The 23,247-nt window shown below is 38.9% G+C and overlaps 2 protein-coding genes across 3 annotated transcripts in view; one reads left to right on the forward strand and one right to left on the reverse strand.

Annotated features, from left to right (window-relative positions):
• Positions 1-12,011, forward strand: part of CSTF3 (cleavage stimulation factor, 3' pre-RNA, subunit 3, 77kDa) — a 59,070-nt gene extending 47,059 nt beyond the window's left edge. The window contains exons 12-21 of the mRNA XM_004682942.2: positions 735-851; positions 1,091-1,165; positions 2,526-2,669; positions 3,814-3,916; positions 6,076-6,145; positions 7,342-7,537; positions 9,733-9,886; positions 10,588-10,682; positions 10,833-10,893; positions 11,297-12,011. Coding sequence (XP_004682999.1) covers positions 735-851; positions 1,091-1,165; positions 2,526-2,669; positions 3,814-3,916; positions 6,076-6,145; positions 7,342-7,537; positions 9,733-9,886; positions 10,588-10,682; positions 10,833-10,893; positions 11,297-11,499 — 1,218 coding nt within the window. The 3' untranslated portion in view covers positions 11,500-12,011. The remainder of the gene's footprint in view (positions 1-734; positions 852-1,090; positions 1,166-2,525; positions 2,670-3,813; positions 3,917-6,075; positions 6,146-7,341; positions 7,538-9,732; positions 9,887-10,587; positions 10,683-10,832; positions 10,894-11,296) is intronic.
• A 2,439-nt stretch (positions 12,012-14,450) lies between these two features.
• The window catches only part of TCP11L1 (t-complex 11, testis-specific-like 1), a 29,664-nt gene continuing 20,867 nt past the window's right edge, over positions 14,451-23,247 (reverse strand). For both annotated transcript variants that reach the window (XM_012725403.1, XM_004682941.2), the window contains 3 exons: positions 19,875-20,056; positions 18,788-18,960; positions 14,451-16,014 (listed from right to left, as the gene is read on the reverse strand). In XM_012725403.1, the coding sequence (XP_012580857.1) occupies positions 15,812-16,014; positions 18,788-18,960; positions 19,875-20,056 (558 nt within the window). In that variant the 3' untranslated portion in view covers positions 14,451-15,811. The remainder of the gene's footprint in view (positions 16,015-18,787; positions 18,961-19,874; positions 20,057-23,247) is intronic.

Consider the following 23,247-nt stretch of genomic DNA (forward strand, 5'->3'; position numbering starts at 1 on the left):
ATTGGAGTCATTACTATGAACTATGTCAGTGGCCATTGAACTTTAAAATAAAACCAAAAAAAACGTATTTTTAGTGACACTCTTATATGACTAGACTGCCTTAGAGTTAAAATATAGTGGTTTGTTTTTAATATATTAAAGTGACAAATCATTTAGAATACTAATATGATTCTTTTTTATTTATGCATACAGGACTGGGGTACAGGCCAGAGGTAAAGGAAGCAGGGACAGTGAGAGGATTCACCACACACAGTGGGGAGCAGAACAGACAGATGGATGAAGTACACTGCTGAGGGGAGCAGTGGGCGGGTCAGGAGAGGTCTGCCGCGCCACTTGGATCACCTCCGGGGCTGGCGGGAATCGAACTCATGCTGAAGTGGCTTTAGCTTCTTAGTGCTGTGCTTTAACCCACTGTGCCACCAGGGAGGGCCCCCACTAATATGATTCTTATGTGCATTAAAATAGTGGAAGAAGGAACTCCCTGGTGTCACAAGGGTTAAAGTATCAGCACTATAAAGCTATTGCCAGACATTGTGGCATGAGTCCGATTCTCTGGCAGAGAGCTGATCCACATGATGCAGCAGACCATTCCTGTCTTGCCTGCTGCTCCCCTCAGCAGTGTATTTCAGTAGACCTGCCTTTTTCATAGATACATATAAATAACTGAAAGTGCATGTAATTAATTTTATTTTAGCTATGTTAAAATTGAGTGTGAACTTTATTTTGTCTTCTAGGATATGAATAATGCCAAATTATTTAGTGATGAAGCTGCTAATATATATGAAAGAGCCATAAGCACTTTATTGAAGAAGAATATGCTTCTTTATTTTGCATATGCAGATTATGAAGAAGTGAGTAAACGTATTTAGAATTTTCTTAGATTTTTTACTTCATGACTGAATTTTTTTCTAGCTGCTTCTTTGTCATGCACACTGCTTTTTTGATAGATAATGCAAAATAAATTTTCACCAGTCATTATATATTTATGCCCAAAGCAGATGCCATCATGGGTACAGACTCTGGATTCCTCAGAGCTCAAATCCTTGTTTCTGAGTATATATTTATGTCCACTTCTTCTCTACCACCTTAGAGTCGCATGAAGTATGAGAAAGTTCACAGTATATATAACAGACTTCTGGCAATTGAGGATATTGATCCAACCTTGGTGAGTAACTTTACAAATCTCTTTCCCACCTTTGCAGTCTACTTTAATAAAATGATTTTTAACTGATATATAGCAAAGTTCAATGTTTTGTTTTATATCATTCTGTGGATCTTGAGTAATAATATCAAGTCATAGGGCTACAACCACAAACAGGACATTTTGATAGTCCTGAAAAATTCTCTCAGTACACCACTGAGAGAATTTGCCCAACTTCTGGTTTATACATGATCTACTCTTGATATTTTTTTAAATATGAGTGTGGGAACAACTCTAATACTATCCTCATGACTATGGGTTGAAGTGACTTAATGCCATGTAACTGTTGCTAAATAAATTATTTCTTCTTAAATTAAGGAAGGAGAGACCATATCCTAGGAAGGGATTAGACAAGAACTAATTTCAGATTGTCTTGAATTCTGCTCTAATGGTGCTTTTCAAAATACTGGATTTTTACGAAAGTGTAGCGAAGCTATTTCAGTAAGAGATGGGTGGTATGTGCTATACCCTCTGCCTCAAGTCATCTAAGAAAGGTTACATTACTCTTTTTGTTTATATTGGGATTCCACTGCTAAAAATTCATTTAGCAAGCTGTTCTGTTCTAAAATATGTACACTAGATCATAATCCCATTCCTGAAGAAACTCGTAGTTTATTTATCCATTCATTTGCATACCATAACTGGGCAACAAGAGTTTGACATCAGTCAAAATTGCACTAATCAGGACCCTACACAGAGTCACTACTCATCACCTAGTCAATTGTCACTAAACAAACAATGCATATCACAAACCTGCATTTACTGAGTGTAAATGGTTATAAAAAGTTTATCAGTGAATTTCCATTAGACGGTCTTTGGAAAATAGATCAGTGGTCTTTTAAACCAACCAGCCAGTAAAATGGAAAGTTAAACATGCCTTTATTTGATCAAATCTTGAGTTTCCTAGGTATTAGCATTCACTAATGAAATGTTCCCTAGTAGTTTCACTTTTTTAAGTCTCCCTTTAAAACTTAATTTACATGTTAGGTAATTAGATAGTGGTTATGATTGCATAATCTTGTGAGTATATTAAAAACAAATGAATTTTACATGGTAAAGGGTGAATTTTTTGGTATGTGAATTATATCTTGATTTTTAAAAATTAGTTTACATGTATCCTTAACTTGATTTTGATTTAAATAACTTGATTTTGATTTAAATAGTGCATTATATATGATCTTTATGATTTTTTTTGTTTATTCAAGATTGCTTTCTTATACTGGAGACATATTAGTATAGCAATAAGGAAATGAGCCTGTATTAAATGTTGTAGAAAACAAATATGTGTGTGTGTATTATATATATACATATATATATTGCATAGGTATACATCCAATATATGAAATTTGCAAGAAGAGCAGAAGGTATCAAGTCTGGAAGAATGATATTTAAAAAAGCAAGAGAAGATACCAGAACCCGTCACCACGTCTATGTTACTGCAGCCCTAATGGAATATTATTGTAGTAAAGTAAGTACTAGAATAAAATATCCTTCACTGAAGTATTAATGAAAAGCTAGTTCTAGTTTTTGTTCATTAAGCATTAATTGCTCCATATCATAAGGGAAGTTTAGGTGTACATCAGGAGAGTATTCCTATGAAATGTAAACCCTAATGGCATAAATTGAAGGAACAATTACCATTAATTTAAATGGAAACATTTGTTTTACTTTTCTCAGACTTTCAAAATGTTCTACAAAATCATACTAAATAACATATGAAATCTAAAGTACATAATATATAGTGAAAAGCAGGTGTGAGATGGTGAATACAGAGATGATATAAAATAGCTCTCAGAGAAGGAGCTTTGTGGTGCCTCTCACTGTGGGACACATGCTGCCTCTGTACCAGCTTGCTGCAAAAGAAATGCTGAGTGCTACTTTTGCTTTTTACCTTTTGTTGTACAATTGAAAATCCTATTTGGATTTCTTTGAGTTAGCAAAACAGGTAATGTCTTGTCTGTTACAAGAGCAAGGTAATATAACTGAAACCTTCAAGAAGAAGAGATACCTACACCAGTGTAAAATTACATGGACCATCATCCATATTCCCAGTTTACTCATTTATGCCTTATTAAACTCTATTTTTTTATTATTAAAATAATTTTTTCTTACTACATCATTGTAATCCCCATTGTTTTCCTGCCACTATATCACCCATGAACCCTCATATTTCCTTGTGTTCATCCCTCCTCTGTTTTGTCCCCCTCCTTTGCTATCTGGTTTAGTTCTTTGGCTGGCTGCTGAGCTCCCTATTTTGAATATAACCTATCTTGAATGATTTTTAGCTGAATAACTTTTATTTAATAAGATTTTCATTTTCCTTTTGTCATATTTAGCTATTGTAATTTTTAAAAGATTTTAATTTATTTATGCATACAAGAGCTGTGGTCTAGGCCAGAAGGGCAGATCTGCTGAAGGGAATAGTGATGAGACAGGAGAGGTCTGCCACACCATATGTGGGTCACCTCCCTGGCTGGGGATTAAATTTAGGCCATCTCAGTGATAGCTCTGAAACATTCCACCTATGCCACCTGGGAGGCCCAGTCTTAATATTCTTTTCCTTCTTGTTTCACATTTCATGGAAGTCAGTGGTATCCTTTCTTTACTTCTAGGACAAATCTGTTGCCTTTAAGATTTTTGAGCTGGGGCTAAAGAAATATGGAGATATTCCAGAATATGTCCTGGCCTATATTGACTATCTTTCTCACCTCAATGGTAAGTGGATCTAATCAATTGTGGTTATTTAATATTAAACCGTCAATGTTGTTCTATGAAATTATGCTGCTGGATTTTTTTCCCTCTCAAATATATTATAATTCTGCCATCACACAAGAGTCAAGCACTTGATAGACATTTAAGGGATATTTGTAGCTATTCACCACGATTTACACTTTCTAAATGATGGTAGGTGCCTTTCAACTCTGGTCCTTAATGCATAAATAATAAAGTCCCATGAATAGTGTAATAAACTCACAAGTTCAGTTGGCAGACACAGAATTATTTACCCTCATCTCTGATGCATCTGATCATCTCTTGTTTTCTGGCAAGGAAATACAAAATCCCTAGCCATGAAAATTCAAAGCTACCCAAGTAATAAAGCAAATGCTTTGAAGCTCCTGGGAAAGATTTCAGAAAGAAACATATATCAGTGTCATTATTTTTATTTTCCTGTTTTTGATAGTAATAAGTGTGGCTATTCATATACCAGGCACATTGCTCTATAGGTCATATATCCATGTATATGTAAATGATACATATTGTTGATTCCAATTACTTGACCATCTAGGATATGTAATTTCTTACCAAAAAATGATCTAATATAAAAACTATTTTAAGAACTACAAATATGTGCCATGCTTAAAATTAAATATTACAATCACATGAATGATTTTGATGGTATTGAAATATAGCATTTTCTATACTAAATAGTTTAAAAGAATAAATTTAATCATTTTGTATTTCAGCTTAGTGATTCTACTTACTGGAAACTGACTTAACTCCAAAAAGTGAGATAGTGGAACATTTAATTCATAAAACAATTTTCCTGTATGAAATTGTTGCTCCTCACCATTTTTTAAGATACTCTACTTGGTATTTTAGGAGAGTCACTTGTATGAATAATATTTGTTATTCTAAATAATATTTGTTATTGTATGTATTTAATATCTGCATTATTGTCTCCCAAAATCAGTGTCTTGAGTAAGTTGTTCATTTGTTTACCTACTCACCTAACCATCATTTATTCAGTACATTCTGGTTACCAGAGTGTGGTGAACAGGGACTCCAGTATTACCTCAGACATGCTCATAAGCCTATTAGATATGTAAACATCATTGTGTCATTTGGTGCTTAGCTGAATAACTGCTATGGGGCAATATAAGCCAATCACTGCTGGACTTTTAAAAAAACAAATTGTATTAAGGTAAAATTTATATATCATATGTGTACCCATTTAAGTGTTAGTAGATTTACTGCTGGATTTTCAAATTTTAGCAGATGTTTTCATTTAACAAGAATTGTCATTTTCTCACTTCCAGCTACACAGGATCTCCCATGACTAAGTTTTAGTCCACCTCTGGTGACTGTTTTTAATTCAATAGCAAATGCATATTTGTCTGCCAATGTTGACATCAAAACTATACAATTTAAAGTGGTTAAACATGATTAATCTTAATGCTACAAAACTAGAAACTCAGCTGTATCAAATTTTGAGCTTGCCATCCTTTACATTTGATATGTTTTTTGTAAAGATTTATTTTTATTTATTTATGCATACAAGAACTGGGTGTAGACCAGAGGTGCAGGGGGTGAGAAGATTGACCAGAGACAAAGTAGAAAACAGAACAGGCAGATCTGCTGAAATTCACTGTTAAGGGGAGAAGCAGGCAGGTCAGGAGAGGTCTGCTGCACCATGTGGGTCATCTTGCTGGTCTGCTGTGCCATGTAAGTTAGCTCCCTAGAAAGGGATTGAACTTAGGCTGCAGTGGCTGGCAGTAGCTTGATAGCACTGAGACTTTAAACCTGTACCATCAGGGAGGCCCCCACATTTGATGTATTTTTTAAACATTGATAGTCTGACACTTATATTGTCAGCAGAGAAATAATTTTCATTAATTTTTAAAAGGTAAATGGGACATCTGATTCAAGTATCACACTGTTAGCAGAACTAGCTAACAAGCTTCTAGTTATAACTTCATTATGGGCATTATGAATAGATCAAGGTACTTTTTCTGAATTTTAAGTTACCTCATCTATAAAAATCCTTTTTGCATAGGATTTTTAGGATTAAATGAGATAAGGCTTGTGCAAATACATACTGTTGAACTGTGAAACTGATTTTTTTTTAATATTTAAAATCTTTTTTAATATCTTAGAGGACAATAATACCCGAGTTTTGTTTGAACGAGTTCTAACATCCGGAAGCCTTCCTCCTGAGAAGTCTGGGTAAGCTGTTGTGAAACTTGTTGATCAGGTTTTGATGACTGACCTGTGGGCTAAATGTATGCTTCAGTGTAAGTTTCAGAAGAAATTTCCCTTCTCTGTTGAGACTTAATTTACTAACTCCTACCTGTAGTTTTTATTTTTTATATATTGCTTAAAATTATTTGAGAGATACCTTATCAATTTACTATTAAATATTTTAATATATCTTCTTAGTTTACCATATCCCTAGAAATTGATATGAACAAATTAAACTTGGGAAAATTTTGAAAGGGTAGCCTCCTTCACCAATCCCACAAAAAATTTGTCTTCCACATTATATCCTTGATATATGGTTTTTGAATCATTGTTATTAAACCTGGTCATCCCATGTTTTAGTGGTATAGTGGAAATGTTATAGGGTACCCCAAATCTGTTCCAGAACAGGGGGAGAGGGACACCCCTAAAGCCCCCAAATCCTGCCTGCTCTAAGTGGGTTCTGCCATCCGCCGCAAGAAGACAAAACATATGAAACTTTAATGAAAAGGGACTTTAATACAGTAAATATACAATACAGAACATAAAGAATATAACTTCTAAATCAAACACCTGAAGTCACCCATCCCCTCGTGGGCAAAAGTCAACCCAAAAGGGATTGGCCCAAAGCAAGGCCTGAAAGCTGCCACAAGACTAAAGCACCTTCTGGCCGGGACCCATGGAAAAGGGTCAGAAATGGCCAGACAAATCTGAGAGCAAAGAGCAAAATCAAAACCAATATAAACACTGCCATAGTCACCTCCCTACAGGTATCTCACCCACATCTGCCCTTAACCAGTCCAGGGTCAGGAAACAAGCCCGGTTTCTTCATCACATGCTTGCTGCTCCATGTGGCTTCTTCAGGTCTCCTTCTGGCTCTCCATCCAGCTTCCTTCTCTTCTCTCTTCTTTTTCTCTGCTCAGCTCCACCCTCCTTCTGGGTGGGGCAGGGAACCTGGAACTTCCCTTTTTCCTAGGGACCACCCTGTTACAATATTAGTAATGATTAAATCTAGCTAGTAGCATATATGTTGCTGTTTTTCTGTAGTTTGAAAAAAATCATAAAAAAGATTTTTGTAATTTAAATAAAAGGATAAAACTTGTTTGTTTATTTATTTATTTATTGTAAGCATTTGCTCCACACCCAGGAGAACTAAGTATTGATTTTTCTATATTTTCTTTCAGAGAAATCTGGGCCCGATTTCTAGCTTTTGAAAGTAATATTGGTGATCTAGCCAGTATACTCAAAGTGGAGAAAAGACGGTTTACAGCATTCAAAGAAGAGTATGAAGGCAAAGAAACAGCTTTACTGGTAGACAGATACAAGTTCATGGATTTATATCCTTGCTCTGCAAGTGAATTAAAAGCACTTGGGTATAAGGTATGTACTGAGGATCAAGTATAGACTCGATCCTTTTCTAATATTTTAGAATAGTTCATGGATAAATGTCATTCTAAGTAAATTCTGAACTAGAAATTAATCTAGTTTAGTAAAGATTTTGTAGGAGAACAAAAAAATTTTTTAGAGATTTTTCTTTTATGAAATAGTAGCAGAAGTACTGAACCAAGTAAAACTGAAGTGAGTTAGAACAATGCTTTCATTTTTTCTTTGAGTGCAAGTGACATTTATTTTATTCTTAGTGGGTATAGAGGGAAGAAAAACAAGATACCTGAATATTATCTTGGCTGTTCCCCCCCAATAGTTCTTAAAACTGGTCTATGTATTTTGAAAGGCGATCTTAAACCAAATGTAAGTTTCAGTTAGCATATTTTGTAGGTATAATGAAGAAAGATTATGGCTTGTTTAATCCATAAAGTTTCTAAAGGGATTTATAACCTTAAAACAGCAGCCCCCTGTGGGGCCCTTGAGGAAATTAGCTTACCTAGCAATGGAATGCCTTGTGTGGACTGCTGTGTCACTAAAACAAATTTAATACCTGAGCCTGTTCAGACCAGGGGAACTATGGAAATTCAAAGGGAAGCCATATCCACAAGAGTCCCAGATTTGGTCCTTCTAGGCTGCCCAGCAGTAAGATGTCCCTGACCATCACTCTCGCTGCCCTCTTTTTGGGTTGGCTCTCCCTCTGTGTCTGAAGTAGGTCAAAACATTTGAAAACAATTAATGTCCATTGACCTTCAGACGTTTTTATCAATAGAAGCCTCAATTCTGTGTCAATCCCAGACTCCTATTCTAAAGCAAGGGGCTACTGATTACAGATGGTTGTATTTTCCTTTTATATTTGTACTCAGTGAAAACCAGAGGCATTTTTACTGTGTGGAAGTGTAGTAGAATTACTTCCTGAATATGAATTTTTTTTTTTCAGATTTATTTATTTATGTATACAGAACTGGGGTACAGGCCAGAGGTACAGAGATGGTGAGAGAACTCACCAGAGACAAAGCAGGGAGCAGACAGGAAGACTGATGAAGTACACTGCTGAGGGGAGCAGCGGGTTGGTCAGGAGAGGTCTGCTGAGCCATACAGGTCACCTTCCTGGCTAGAATCAAACTTGTGTTGAAGTGGCTGCAGCTAGCTTCATAGTGCTGCGTGTTAAACGGTTGCACCACCAAGGAGGGCCTGAATATGAATTTTTCATCTTTTATTTCTATGTCTACACTTTTGTTTATGACAGATTGTATTTGATATCACTAAGTGCATATCAGTGCATATGAACAAATTTTCAGAAAGTGAAATGATCTTATGCCTTAATGGTATAAAGGGACTCTTTTAGCTTTAGACCAACAGATGGACCCCAGGTTGCCTGAAGCAGAGGAACTTTTCGGGACTAGGGCCTATAATGCTCACCTTGACATGCCTTGGAAAGTTGTTCTTAGCTCTGGATGGGCTTTGCTAATGTACTTGAAAAGACTAGATGGGATTGAGGTCAGAGAAGTTTCTGCTTCAATTTGTGGCTCTTCTTGTTAGTTATTATGACCTTGAAAATATCAGAACCTCTTTGAGTTTCATTCCCTTCTATAAAATGGAGATGTTATTACATGCCTCTTGAGAGGAAATGAATTGCTAAATCTGTCTTAACAATTAGTGACCATTCAATAAATGTTCCTTTTCCCCTGGAATAGTACAGTGGGAATTATTAACTAGTATAAGTGATGATAAACTTTTATCTTTTATAAGAAAGTAAGGAAGACCTTACTTAATCCAGCTACTTCACTTAAACTGATAGCTGCTTTTCAATTCTAGTAGCATTGGATGTCAGAATAGCTAAAATTGTAATTTTTCTTCAAATTACCCCCCTTTCTGTTTGGTGCTCACTCTTAGGTATTTACCCACAAAAGCTTATCTATCTAACCTATAAATGTCCTACCCATTAAGAACCTACTGGTTTTTAACTGGGGTATGTTTTTTAAACACTGAGTATTTTCAGCCTTTTGGCTTTCTTTGTTTGAGTATTTAAAATCTTTACCATCATTAAGGTTCTGTCTTATCCCTTTCCATTCTCGTTCTATGGTTTTTAACCTAATGATTTTCAGTGTATTCTTAAAATTATAGAATTGCACGGTTATATTCTTAAGTCCCGTTTTCAGGTTTAGGATTCTTCTGTTCTGCATTTTCAGGATGTCTCCCGTGCTAAGCTAGCAGCTATAATTCCAGACCCAGTTGTAGCTCCTTCTATAGTGCCTGTTCTGAAAGATGAAGTGGATAGAAAACCAGAGTACCCTAAACCAGACACTCAGCAGATGATTCCATTTCAGCCACGACATTTAGCACGTAAGCCATGACTTGAGATACAGTTCTGAGACCTCAGTTTATTTGTTGATTTAAATCTAGAGGTGTGTGTGAGGGGGGGGAATAACGTGACCACTCTATTGTAGGTTAATTATTAGATTCAGGGTCACTATGTGACGAATGACTTGGCTGTACTCTTAACTAAGATGAGTTAAGACTGTCTTAAAACTACGAAAGCAAAACATCTCAGTGACCCAGATTCAGCTAACCCATTTTGGCAGTGCTACTTAAGACAGTTTTCAGAAGTGCTGCTACACACAGATTATCTGTGCAGTTGGAAACACGTCAGTGATTTATTTGGTGTTTTTGATACTATTGGGTAGTACCTCCCTCTAGATCCTTTATGAAGGCAGCCCTTATGATTATATTGTTGAATAACTAATTATCCAGGATTGCTAAACAAATGATTTGTGAGGTTTAGAAATGTTCTGTGACAGAAACTGACTTTAGTTCAGCCCGTGTATTTACTTTTCTCCCTCCCATGGCCATGAGGTTGAGGCTGCTTTCACTGCCTCCCTCATTTAATTTGGTCAAACATGTGAGTGCCAAAAGCAATTTACAATATTCAAAATAAAGCGTTATAGGCACAGCCTCTTTATGTACAAATTATTAATTTGTTTTAACTCTTAGATGCATAGAAATTCTTCCATCCCATTTGATTCCTACTTTTCCTTCTCTTTCAGCTCCAGGCTTACACCCTGTCCCAGGTGGAGTATTCCCAGTACCACCTGCTGCAGTCGTTTTAATGAAACTTCTTCCTCCTCCTATCTGTTTCCAGGTTTGCTCACTATTTTCATAATAAACGTTTACTCTGTGTCCTTGTGTGCTTTCCTCCCCTCATGTAATGGGAAATATAGAATAGTGCTATTTTAACTTGTGACATTATTAAGGATTAAAATTTGTCTCAAATACATTTGTGTCAAAATAGGGTCCTTTTGTACAAGTGGATGAACTGATGGAAATTTTCCGAAGGTGCAAGATACCAAATAGTAAGTGATGAAAACTCCATTTTCAGAGTGATATACATATTGTTGTCACTGAAGCCTCCGAAACCAGCTAGCCAACTTGCAAAAATATAAGCAAACCCAAAAGTGATTCAAATTATTTGACACAGAGAGGCTTGTTCATATTCTAATTCCACTAAGTAAATCATAAAAGCTCATCATTTCTACTTTATGGACATATACCATCAGGCTTCACTTATAAAAATGATTGCATTAATTCCAATGTAGCTTTTGTCTTTTCATTATTTATTATCCATAAGTAGTATGTCCCATGCTTTGCTAAGTGCAGGCTATAAAAGTAACTATAACGTATCCAAAGTAGTATATACTTTTTCACAAGGACATAATCTCAAAATCCTCCAAAGTCCTTTTTGTTTGTTTTTGATAGCTGTCGAGGAAGCTGTGAGGATCATTACTGGCGGGGCCCCAGAGCTAGCAGTAGAAGGCAACGGCCCGGTGGAAAGTAACGCAGTGCTCACCAAGGCGGTCAAAAGACCCAACGAGGACTCAGATGAAGATGAAGAAAAGGGAGCCGTTGTCCCCCCTGTTCACGACATCTACAGAGCCCGGCAGCAGAAGCGAATTCGGTGAAGCAGGCCCAACTCCTGCCTCGGAAAGAAACCTCTTACCCAGGATTTCCTTTCTGCCTCTGAAGTCATATGTTTAAAAGAGACAATGCTTTGTTACAAGCTTCTTGGAAACAAAGTTGTATTGTCATTGGTGCCTCTATCATATGGTTCTTGAGAAAAAACAAACCAACCTGTGTGAATTTTAGAATATGGAACAGACCTATGCTCTAAGCAAAATTAGGTTTTCAAAAATGTGAGAACAGTACAAAATGGCAGAGCCACGTTTTGTTCCCTCTTCAAGGGTTGTATGTGCCGCTTGAAGACTTGTGAGTTTTCAACAGTTTTATTTTAAAAACTGGATGGCTTATGATTGTAAAGCATTTTATCACATTTTCTGAAAACAATTGTTCTTGGTTTGCTTATGTAGAGTCCTGCCTTATTGTTTGTTTTTATTTATGGCAGAATGTATGGACCTGTTTTGTAGTTTAAATTTTAAAAACAATCCTTTAACAAATAAAAGGATCTTAAAAATTCCATGCCTCCTACTTCCTTCATTCATATTTTGTTTAAAATAGCTACTTATGTTACTCAGCCAATATGGTTTAAAAACAAATGCCAACAATACAAGGTAAAGTCACCTTAGATTTACTATTTGTATACTGGCTTTGTTCACTGGCTTGGGGGTACTAATTGATTGAAAATGTAAGGGGACCGTTTCTAACAGGCAAATTAAACATTTTAGGAATTCTTAAATATGTATGCACCTTTCCCCAATTAACATGAGGCAGGTTGAATGAAATATTTTAATCATTTCTCTTAAAAGCAAAATAAATGTGGGAATTCCTTTCACCACTCATTCTCTTGGTTTTAACAAAAATATTTCAGTACTCAAAAACTTTTTTATGAGCACTAAAGAAAATTAGTTAACCTAATTTTAATTGCAGTAAAAAGCAAAATTTGTCATGCAAAAAAGTCTAAATGAAAATTTTCCAATTTCTGGGCCCTCCCCTGTGGCTCAGGGGGTTAAAGTGCAGCACCATGAACCATAGCTGCTGCAGCATGAGTTCCATCCCTAACCTGGAGGTGACCCACATGGGGCAGCAGACCTGTCCTGACCTGCCACTGCTCGCCTCTGCAGTGTACTTCATCGATCTGCCTGTTCTGCTCCCCACTCTGTCTCTGGTGAATCCTCTCACTGCCCTTCCCCTCTGGCCTATACCCCAGTTTTTATGCATAAATAAATACATCTTTAAATTTTTTTTTCCTATTTCTTAGCAACATTACCTACTTTGAGTCATTTCTAGAAAAAATACTTGACAGAAATATTATTGAGTCTAAAGATTACAATTCAGAACAAAAGCTAAGGTGGAGAGGCAACATTAAGTTTATATCTTACATACTGGGATAGGTACACCATTTAGAACTTGAATTCAGCTACGATTAAACAATCGTACAATTTAAAATCAGCTTCAAATGTTTCTACAAAACATAAGAGAAAAAATTATGCTTTTTAATCACTTTATATAAATGTTTAGATAGAAAGGTTATATTTATATATTGATTCTAAAGATGGCTAGTTTACTGTATTTTCCCTTAAAGCTAAAATTTCCTCAAAACAAAGTCAGCTAACTCTAATTCAAGATTTTGTTATTCACATCAGTATCATTTTCAAGTTGCAGGGGGTTTTTTATTGTAATGGTTATAAACAAAACACTCTTAAAGGCACATGTAGCGCCATATAGCATAGACTTTAAAATATAGAGATGCAGAATTTTCTCTAAAGTGCTATCTTTGGGAATTAGTCAAAGATAACAAACAGTTTTGAATACCTGTTGTGGTGATGACAAAACCACCTGAATGTACAGGAAATGATTTTTTTAGTATTGTGAAGAAAAGAAAATATATACATATACATCCTTTGGTGTAAAAAAGTGCCACTAATTAAAGACCTTTATTTCTAAGATCCACCCCTTCCCAAACTCTAAACATAAGGGCTATTTCTTGTCAGAAGAAAACATTTTCTGATATTATAATGGCTATAGACTTATATGTGAATTTTTGGACTTTAATGTGATTCTGTCTGAAGCACTACTACCAAATAAACCTAGCACTTTCCTAAAAAGACACGTTTCTACAAACCTGTTAGTTAAGACATCACATCAAATTCAATCAGTATATATTATATGGAACCAGTTCAACTCTGAAGGAAAACTTAGATAATAAAGGATACTTTTTCTTGGAGGAAGAGGAATTACAAACAGATGCTTAATGAACATTTCCTGAATGACAAAATGAATTTTCCTGGCCCTTACTGATAATTCTCTCAGCTTCCAGGAAGAAATGCAGCTCACTCATCTTCATAGAACCACACCAAAACAATTCAATGTGAATATTGTGGTCTGACCTTTGCCTCCTTTGTTATTGGTTTGTCACTTGTAAAACTCTACATTGGCCATTGCTGCAGAGGAGGAGCCTGGGGGGCTCATAAGACTGAGGTTTCCTGTTATACATGTCTCTTAAGATTTTCAAACTGTTGGACTTAACTTTGTTAATTTAGGGGCCCATGAGGGAAAATAAACCTTACTAGAGCGAACTCTTACAAACAAATCAAAGGAGTTGTTCTGAGATTTAGGAAGAATGACTTCAAGGAGTGGTGAGTCCCCTGTGTATCTGGGGGTATAGTGTCTTTCCCTAGTATCTGGAAGGGGAGGAGGAAAACAAAGCACAAACACTCTGAAGTTGAGGCATGCCAACTTCATAGCTTCATAGCTCAGAAACTAATATCGTGCTACTGTAAATCTGACATTTGATATGACAGTATCATGTTGAGCACAGCTGCAACACAATAACCCTACCTCCAGAAACAATTCCAGAAAGGCCTTACTGAATGTATTCTCAAAGATGTCATTTTTATTCTTCAAAAGTTCTATTTATTTAATTCTGTCCTTTTTCAATGAAACCAGGGAAGAGTTATCCTTGAGTATGAACTTTAATAAGACTTCTGATGACACAGCATACATTTCTGACTGCAAGTAAAAACCACCATGAGAGCACAGTTTACAGCATATATTTGGAGAAATCTAGTTATAGCCATTCACACCTATGAAGCCTGGTACACTAGTCTCCAGGGCAAATGTTCCTCTGGCTGCCTCCTGGCCAGGCCTCCACTCCACCTCTCATCCACTTTAATAAGAAGAATTCCATGTGTGATTTTACCTGTTGCTATTGTGACAGTGGGATATCACCAATGTTTCACGGCTATGCTGCTCACATGATGACCCCATCTGGCCCACGTGCGTGCATGTATACACACACAGTTTTTAATAGAGACCACCTGTGAGACCCAAACTACTCTTCAATCTCAGATATGTCAGGAACGTTGGTCACTGGAAAATACTGTTCAGAAATCCAGGGTTTCCTATGACTGCCTTATCTAAGAAATAAGTGAGCCTAAACTATTACACCTGAAAAGACCCAAATTTAATTTTGGAGTTCTAATCCAATGAATGCATCTGTACCGTAGCAGCGGAAATTTCTCAGTAAAATCTTGGGACATTCGTCACCTTTTATGTTACTCCAACATATATTTTTTAAAGAGAGAAACTCCTTAACTTTCAAAGCTGAAAAGTCAAAGAATTTTCTTTCTCTAGAGCCCATAACTCATAACATAGCTTTCACCCAGGCTCAGGAATAATTTTGTATAAAATAAGTTTTTTTTTTTAATCAAGTAACTCTCCTCTAGAACAAAAGGAATGTGGGGCTCTGGCCAGGCCAGGCAGAGAGAAAGTAATAAATAGTGGGGGCTGGAGGAGGAAGAGAAGGGCAGTTGGATTATAAATAGTCCTAACTCAACATGCCTGGACAGAGAAGTGGGGGGCTGTGCAGAGAAGGGCAGGAGTCTAAAGGCAGACCTGGCTTGGTTGCTCTCACTCTTGGGGGCCATCAGTCAGGATAGTTGAATGAAAAAAAAAAAAACGACCCAGAGAACAAAGACAGAAGTCCCAGGCCTCAGGGAGGGACAGGGCATTTACAGTCACTGGAGTGGAAGTGGAGACCGCTGCAGTCAGCTGTGTAACAGCTGAGTGGTGCTGATTCAACTCAAGATAACAAGCTGCTTTGATTTGTAAACTTGCACTCATAAATACAAACCCTCAAAATAGAATTCAGTTCACTTTTCAACAAGTCTTTTCAACAGTGATACACAATATTCTTTCCTTTGGAATCAGTGCTGTTAAATAGAAATAAACTATATAGCCATTTTCCAAAGCAACATTAGTTGAGAAGAGGGATTCAGAGCTGAGCTGAGCTACTAACACTGCGATAGGGAGCATGTGTCAGGGTCTGACGAGAATCTTCCTGAGGATGACGTCATAGTAGGGACTGAAGACCATCTTGTTATAGTTGACCAGGCGGACAAATTTAACAGCAACTTCCTCCAACTCTCTCTGAACTGGGCCCAATCCCCCAGGTACTGCGGGCAATGGCTTCTGATGACCTGAGGCAAGGTAGGTTTCTAAGAAAGTCAGGATGCGGGAATCTGTGACAGAAAAGAAAGCACCTGGCTGTTTCTTGCTGTGAGATTAGGTTTCAGTTTTAGCGTAAACATTCCCCTTTTAGGAGGGGCTTTCCTGATCTCTCCCTGGACCCCATCACCTGACGCTTCTGAACATTCATCGCACATGTGATGGTTCTTCTCCCTCTAGACGATTGGTTTCATGAAGGCAGGAACCATACCTGTTTATTGTGCTCTTTCTACCACCCAACACAGTGCCCAGTATGAGATCTGGGCCCCAGCAAAAGCTCAAAACACATACAGGATGCAAGAATAAAGCATGGATAAGAGAGGCCTAGCATGTTGATGATTTTTAGTTTCACTCTTTGGTGAACAATACATCAGCCATTATTGAAGATCACATTTTTTTAAATAGGAAAAGCAAAGCAGAAATTAAATTAAAGAAAGAGGAAGCTTCCAGAACTGCTAGTTTATGATCTTTTTTTTTCCCCATGAAGCCTACATCAGAGAAACTGGAGCTTCCTTCTTGAACACCTACAATGAAGACCATGGAAGCTGCTGGCATTGTAAACTAGTCTGGCTGATGCTTTGTTGCCCCATTGTCCTCCACAAGTACAATGTTTCTGCATTCTCTTGCATACCCTTATCAGCCAAAAAGGAATGTGTGCAAGCCGCAGGTCTTACAGACTTTATTACAAAATATGACAGTTATGTAGAATGGGCTTTTCAAACAACATGCCCTACGCCCTGCCCTGAGGAACCTTTTAGATGCAGATCACTGACAGCCTTCAGAACCTGATAACAAGCTCACACAGAGTCCTGGCTTAGTGGTTTCATCATCTCTATACTAAAGTTCCTTGTCTTTAAGGTCCCCAGAGCAGGGAAGCCTTATCCAGAAGTGGAGACAGAAGGGGAGAGCCTCGCATCATTCCTACACCTGGTTTTCAGCCCTAAGGTCTGTAACTGGCTGTCACTAACCCACCAAGATGGCAGGACACAGAGCAGTAGTTAACCAGGGATCTGCTCACAGGCACGTTTCTGCATTTGTTCCCAGGAGGGCCCTGTAAAAGCCTCCTCTGAGGGACGCCCAGATGAAACTACGACCAATTCAGGGCTGGGGTAAAATAATTTAATTTTAAAACCACTGATCCACATACATCTTTTTTATAAATTGTCACTTAACAGATTTTTAGAAATCATAATATTAGAAGCAAACCATATCTCTGATCAAGGCTTCCACTCAACCTGAAATCTGATAGCCATAGATCATTGAGCTTCTGCCTCAAGCCCATTTTTCATTATTTATCTGTTGAATACTGATCTGGTGTCATAAAGAATTTGAGAAAAGTCTTCAAATTAATTCTATTAGTTAAAGAGAGCTGCATTTTTAAAAAATTATACACTGTATTCCTTAATCAACCAGAGAGTATTTTTTTTATTATGCCCTGCTGTGATGATGAAAAGTAAGAGCTAACACAACAGAATGGTATTTTTAATAATAGCTACTCTACCGAGTACTTACTATGTGCTGCCAGGCATTCTATCCAGCTTACTGCCTCTCAGCAACCTTGGAAGGTGACTGATTGCTGCTGAGATTAGAACTCCACGTCAGGTCACTTGCTTAAGCTACACAGTAAGTACTTGTAAAGTAAACTTCTACCTCTCCTGTTTCCCCTTTACTCCTGCTACTGCCACAATCACAAACCTTCCTTCCAGCACCAGCTGTGAGGAAGGCTTTGGCCTACCAAGCAACTCCATGACACCAGCAGGGTGTTTATTCTGTTCTGATCCAGCCCACCTACAGATAGCATCAGATCCCACAGACTAAGGGCCCAGTCCCATGAGGCCGCCTCCCCCCCCCCATCAGATACCAATTGCAGGAAGGAGAGGTCCAGGTTACCCACAACTTCTGCCCAAGTTGGCTACTGATCAGAGGTTCCTATGACCTCTTCCTTCTTAGATTTTAATTATTTGCTAGAACAGCTCAGAGGCTCAGGGAAACACATACTTATTTTTACCAGCTTATTATATAACAAAGGATAGGATTAAGGGGCAGAGAATAGTCAGAAAAAATACCTACAACAAGGTCTGGGAAGGTTCAAGAGCAGGAGCTTTGGGCCCATGGCACGGGGGTGCACTACCTCCCAGCACCGGGAGGTATTCCAACCTGGAAACTCCGAACCCTACACACTTAGAATTCTTATGGCAGCTTCATCACGTAGACATGATTGAACATTAACTCCATTTCCAGCCCCATCCCCTTCAGTTCCATTGGGAGGTAGAACTGAAAATCCCAAGTTTCTCCTCATGATTTGATTCTTCGAGTTCTATCTCCCACCCAGGCACCCTCCAGGGATCATGATTTTTTTTTTTTTAATAAAAGACTTTCCTATCAGCCAAAGATTTAGGAGTTCCATCAGAAACCAGGGTCAAAGACCGAACATTAGGACAAAAGAAGTTCCTAGTGCTCTTATCATTTAGGAAATTATCTGGGTTGTAGAAGCAGTGGGCCAGGAGCCAGGGGCAGCAACCAATTTATATATTTTCTATTAGCTCACCATGCTGTAGCAGAGTTTGGATCCAAGGCCTGTAATGGCAGTCAGCACGCTCAGTACAGTAATGGCTGCCTGGTTAGCATGTGCCCACCCTCGGGATCCCCCTCATTACAATGTTGTGACCATCACTCTCTCCTCTTCCATCAGCATCATCAACCACCAAAACTGTCTACATTTCTTCAGAGGCTCCTGTCTGCCCGCCCGCATGATGCACAGTCTGCTGCCTGCCTTCCCAAACATACCCATAATCCTGCGGATGGGATCGTCGGGACTGGCCACAGCCTGGATCTGGCCCTTGAGTGCTGTTTCCTTGTCCGGGGTGAGGGGAGTGAGCCCGCACAGGGAAAGGCAGCTGCTCACCTCCAGGCAGACTTTCTCCCCAGTGGTGGTCAGGGCATCCTTCAGATGGAAGGAGCTTGAGTAGAGAAGAAGGAGAAGTCAAGGGAGGGGCACAAGGCACACCCAGCAGCAGCACCAACAGCCCCACCCTGGGCGAGCCATGACAGCCACTTACTCTTCTGGCCCTAGACGTTCTCACACACCCTCTGTTTCTCTTCAGAGAGGACAGTGGAGGGTGAAAGCTCAAATTCATTCAGGGCCAGCAACCCCAAACCCAACTTCTTGCCAGCATCTGTGTGGTGAAATAGCCTGGCACTGACTTACCAACAGCTCAGACACCTCTAGGGCAATTCACAGAAAACCAGAAATTTAGAAGCTATAGGACAGGAGTGGGAGAGAAATCTTTCATCGGCTACCATTTTTGTTCCTTTTCAATTTGGAGATACATTGTGTTTATGAACTACTTTAAAAGAACAACTAAAAGGACCAAGTATTAGGAAAATGATCACCTTGAGTTGAGGAGTCCCCCAGCTCTCCCAGAATGCTGTAGGTGGCTACCTTTATCCTAGGTTCTAGAGCTTTGTATGGCAGAATTAGGGTAGCCAAGGAGCCAGCCTTGGGGTACACAGCTGTACCAACTGTATGCCAGCCCCCAAATGCCAGGGCGGATGTGACAGGGCAAGTTGGACTCTTGAGGAAGCACCTACAGGCCCCTCACCAGAAGCTTGGATGGAGCAGTTATACTAGAGGACAACCTGTGTCTTGGTAGCAAATCTTTGAAAGCCACTAACCTAGAGCCTTGCAAAGTCTGGAGTTGAATCTAACTGGCCACATGACCCTGAATAAATTGCTGGGTTTCTGCTTGGTTTCCTCTCAGCTCCCTGGATCCTGCTTAACACTGGCAGACCACCCCCACTTCAGTGTGCTCTGTGCCATCTGCTGCCTACCGACCCTCTGTCATGGTCCACTCCACAGCTCCCATCCACTCACGGGAGATGCATATCTGTTAGCAGAATCTTCACGACTGTCTTCAGTTTCTCAGCAAAGCTAGCCTGGCTGGAAATTCCTGGGCCTGCCATGCTGAATGTGACCAGCAACACGGCTCCCAGGGTGGTCAGGTGCTCCAGCTGGAGCTGGAGCTCTTGGAAGCGAGACTGGTCCATCAAAACTGTCTGCAAGAATACAACAATCATCAGCCCTGAGCTGCAGGCAGGAGCTGACCAGCAGAGGGCGGTAGGGACACAGCCCTCACATGTGCCTCAAATGTTTCCCTCAGGATTTCCTAGCTATTTCAGAGATAGGCGTATGTGTGGATTTTTTTTTAATTGTTTTATCTTTTACATCATTTTGTATTCACCATAAAATACCCACCAGTTCACCCGTCAATCATCATCATAGTCCCTTGTGATTGTCTCTCCCTATTTTGACCGCTTTTCTTCTCCCTCTCTCACAGAATGTCTCTTATTTATGGTTGCCTGCTAAGTTTATTGTTTTTATTATTACTATTATTTTCTTGATCCTTTATTTGGTTCCCCTATATTCCTCCTATAAGCGAAACCACTTGGTATTTTTCTTTTTCCTTCTTGCTTATTTCATTAAGCATGATGCCTTCTATCTTCATTCACATTGCTACGTATGGCATGATTTTATCTTTTTTGATTGTTGCACAGTATTCCATTGTGTATAAATATACAATATTTTCTTGATCCAGTCATCTGTTTTGGGGCATTTGTGTTGTTTCCATAGTTCATCTATTGTGAATAGTGCTGCAATAAACATAGGGGTACAGATCTCTTTTTGAATTAATGTTTGTGTCCTTGGGTAGATCCCTAGGGGTGGAAGTGCTGGATCATATGGTAGCTCCATTTTTAGTAATTTGAGGAACATCCACACAGCTTTCCATAGTGATTGGACCAGTTTGCATTCCTACCAGCAGTGTAGGAGAGCTCCTTTTTCACCAACATTTGTTGTTGTTGCCTGTTTTTTTAGTGTGTGCCATTCTCACTGATGTAAGGTGGTACCTTATTGTCGTTTTGATTTTCATTTCTTGTTTATAAGTGGCTATGAGCATTTTTTCCATATACTTGTTGGTCATTTGTATTTCCTCTTTAGAGAAGTCTTTGCTCTTCTGCCCATTTTTTTTTTAAACTAACTTCTTTACTTTGTTTTTGTTGTATGTGTGAATTCTTCTTCCATCTCAGAGCCCCCTTTTCCTTTAAAAAGGTGCAACGGAGCCTACTCATTAAGAACAGGAGGAAAACCAGTATCAATCAAGGCTTTGTCATTTAACAGTGGCATGATCTCATGCAAGTTTCTTCAACCATCTGAGCCCATACAAAATGGGGATTCCTGCTTCACAGAGCTGTTTTAAAGGTGAAAAAAGACCATGTTCATAAAATAGTTAACAGACACAATACTCAATAGATAGGAGTTCAAGCATTAGAAAGAATAATGAAGGCTACAAAAAAGGTGATAAACTCATGCCAGGGTGTCGGGGGCTGTCCTGGTTTTAAAACTGAAACTGCCAAGTCCTGCGAACTTTCTCAGGCCTGGGCAAACCAGGATGGCCAATTCCCCCCATTCCAGAACACTGGGAGGGAGGAATTCCTTGAGGACAAAGCCTGTGCTGACACCTTAGTATCCCCTCAGCACCTGGTACAAAGGAGCCCATCAGACACTGGGAAGCAAATAAAGAAATGGAGAGAGAGAGAGAAGCAATAAGCAGAACCAGATCATCCCCCCATGTTAAATATACCTCAGATCCTACAAGGCCAAAGTCTCTTGTGTGGGTAAGAAGAACAGCAGAAATGCTGAGTTTTTACTGGTTAATCAGTACACGCTAAGGACCATCTTCCTGGAAGAATGGAGACACGTACAAACAAACTTGGCCTCTTGGTGTAGAATTCTTTTCAAGAAGTCAAAGCTATCTTTGGAGACCGAGACTCTACTGTTGTTGAACAGATGCTTCAGCAGCCTATCGGCTTCTATTCTGCTCTCACTTTGTTGCATGGCTGTGTCCTGGTTTTGAGGCCTCTCAGTGGTCTGTAGTACTTCAGCTAGGAAGCAAAAGATTTCCTCCAAGGATTGATTCTAAGCATATGATCTGTCCTCAGTGAAATACCATCTCCTCTCTGCTGTTCTTTAAGAGAAATGTTGATAAGAACTGCCCTCCAGGAGAAAACATGCCACACCTTAGGAAGTGACCCTCCCTTCCCCGATTGGACATCATCTCAAAAACCTGCTCTGGTGCAAAACAGGGAACTCAGAGACAAGAAGTAAAACCTGGGGTTTACAATGTCTGAAAGGGAAAAACAAGGAACTCAGCTGAGAAAGATGTTTAGAGAAGTAGCAGGCATTGCAGCTACAGATAAGAAATCCAAGTGCCCTCAAAAGAGACAGGAAGTCTATATACCAAACCAACTATTGAGGGTACGAATGGGGAGTCTTTCACTAGTCATCTCCTCAAAGGATGGTGCAGTCAGAAGTACTTGCTGTGAGCTCTCCTGCCTGCCTGTGACTATGCAGGCGTCTCTCTTTCTTTCTCCTTTTCCTAATAAATCTGTCCTTTTAAAATGTAAAAAAAAAAAAGTGCTTGTTGTGAAAAACAAAAAGAATAACAGGAGCCCTCCCTGATGTTGTATTACGTTAAACTGTAGCACTATGAAGCTATCCATGGCCTCTGCAGCATGAGTTCAATCCCTGGCCAGGGTGGTCACCCACATGGTATGGCAGATTTCTCCTGACCCTCACTGCTTCCCACAGCAATCTGCCTATTCTGTTCCCCCACTCTGTCTCTGGTGAATCCTCTCACCCCTTGCACCCCTGGCCTATACCCCAGCTCTTGAAGGCATAAATAAGTAAAAATAAATAAATAAAAATAAATAACATTTCTCCATAAAGGAGTGTGAAGGTTTCCTTAAATAAAATTGATGAGCAATACCACTATTATGTTTTCATCAAATGAAGTAAAATAGGACAGAAGTTCAAAAGTACAAATTAGGAAGTCCATATAATACTAGTAGGTGAAAGGATGCAGCTACTCTGGAAAAGTTTAACAGTTCTTCAAAATGTTAAACTTGAAGTTGCCACATGACCCAGCAGTTCTAATCCAAGAGAAGTGAAGACATGGCCATGCCCAAACTTGCACGTAAATGTTCACAATTCACAATGGCAAAAAAGTAGAGACAAGGGACAACCCCCAAATCTTTCTCAACTAATGAACAGACCAACCAAATGTGGTATAGCAGATCAATATTTTAAGGCATATTACTCAGGCTTAAAAAGGAAAGAAAGACCTCCCTGGTGGCGCAGCGGGTTAAAGCACAGCACTAAGAATCGAAAGCCACTTCCTCATGAGTTCAAT

The sequence above is a fragment of the Condylura cristata genome, unplaced genomic scaffold (genome assembly GCF_000260355.1).
Source record: "Condylura cristata isolate star-nosed mole 26May11 unplaced genomic scaffold, ConCri1.0 scaffold00015, whole genome shotgun sequence".
In the NCBI taxonomy this organism is placed as follows: domain Eukaryota; kingdom Metazoa; phylum Chordata; class Mammalia; order Eulipotyphla; family Talpidae; genus Condylura; species Condylura cristata.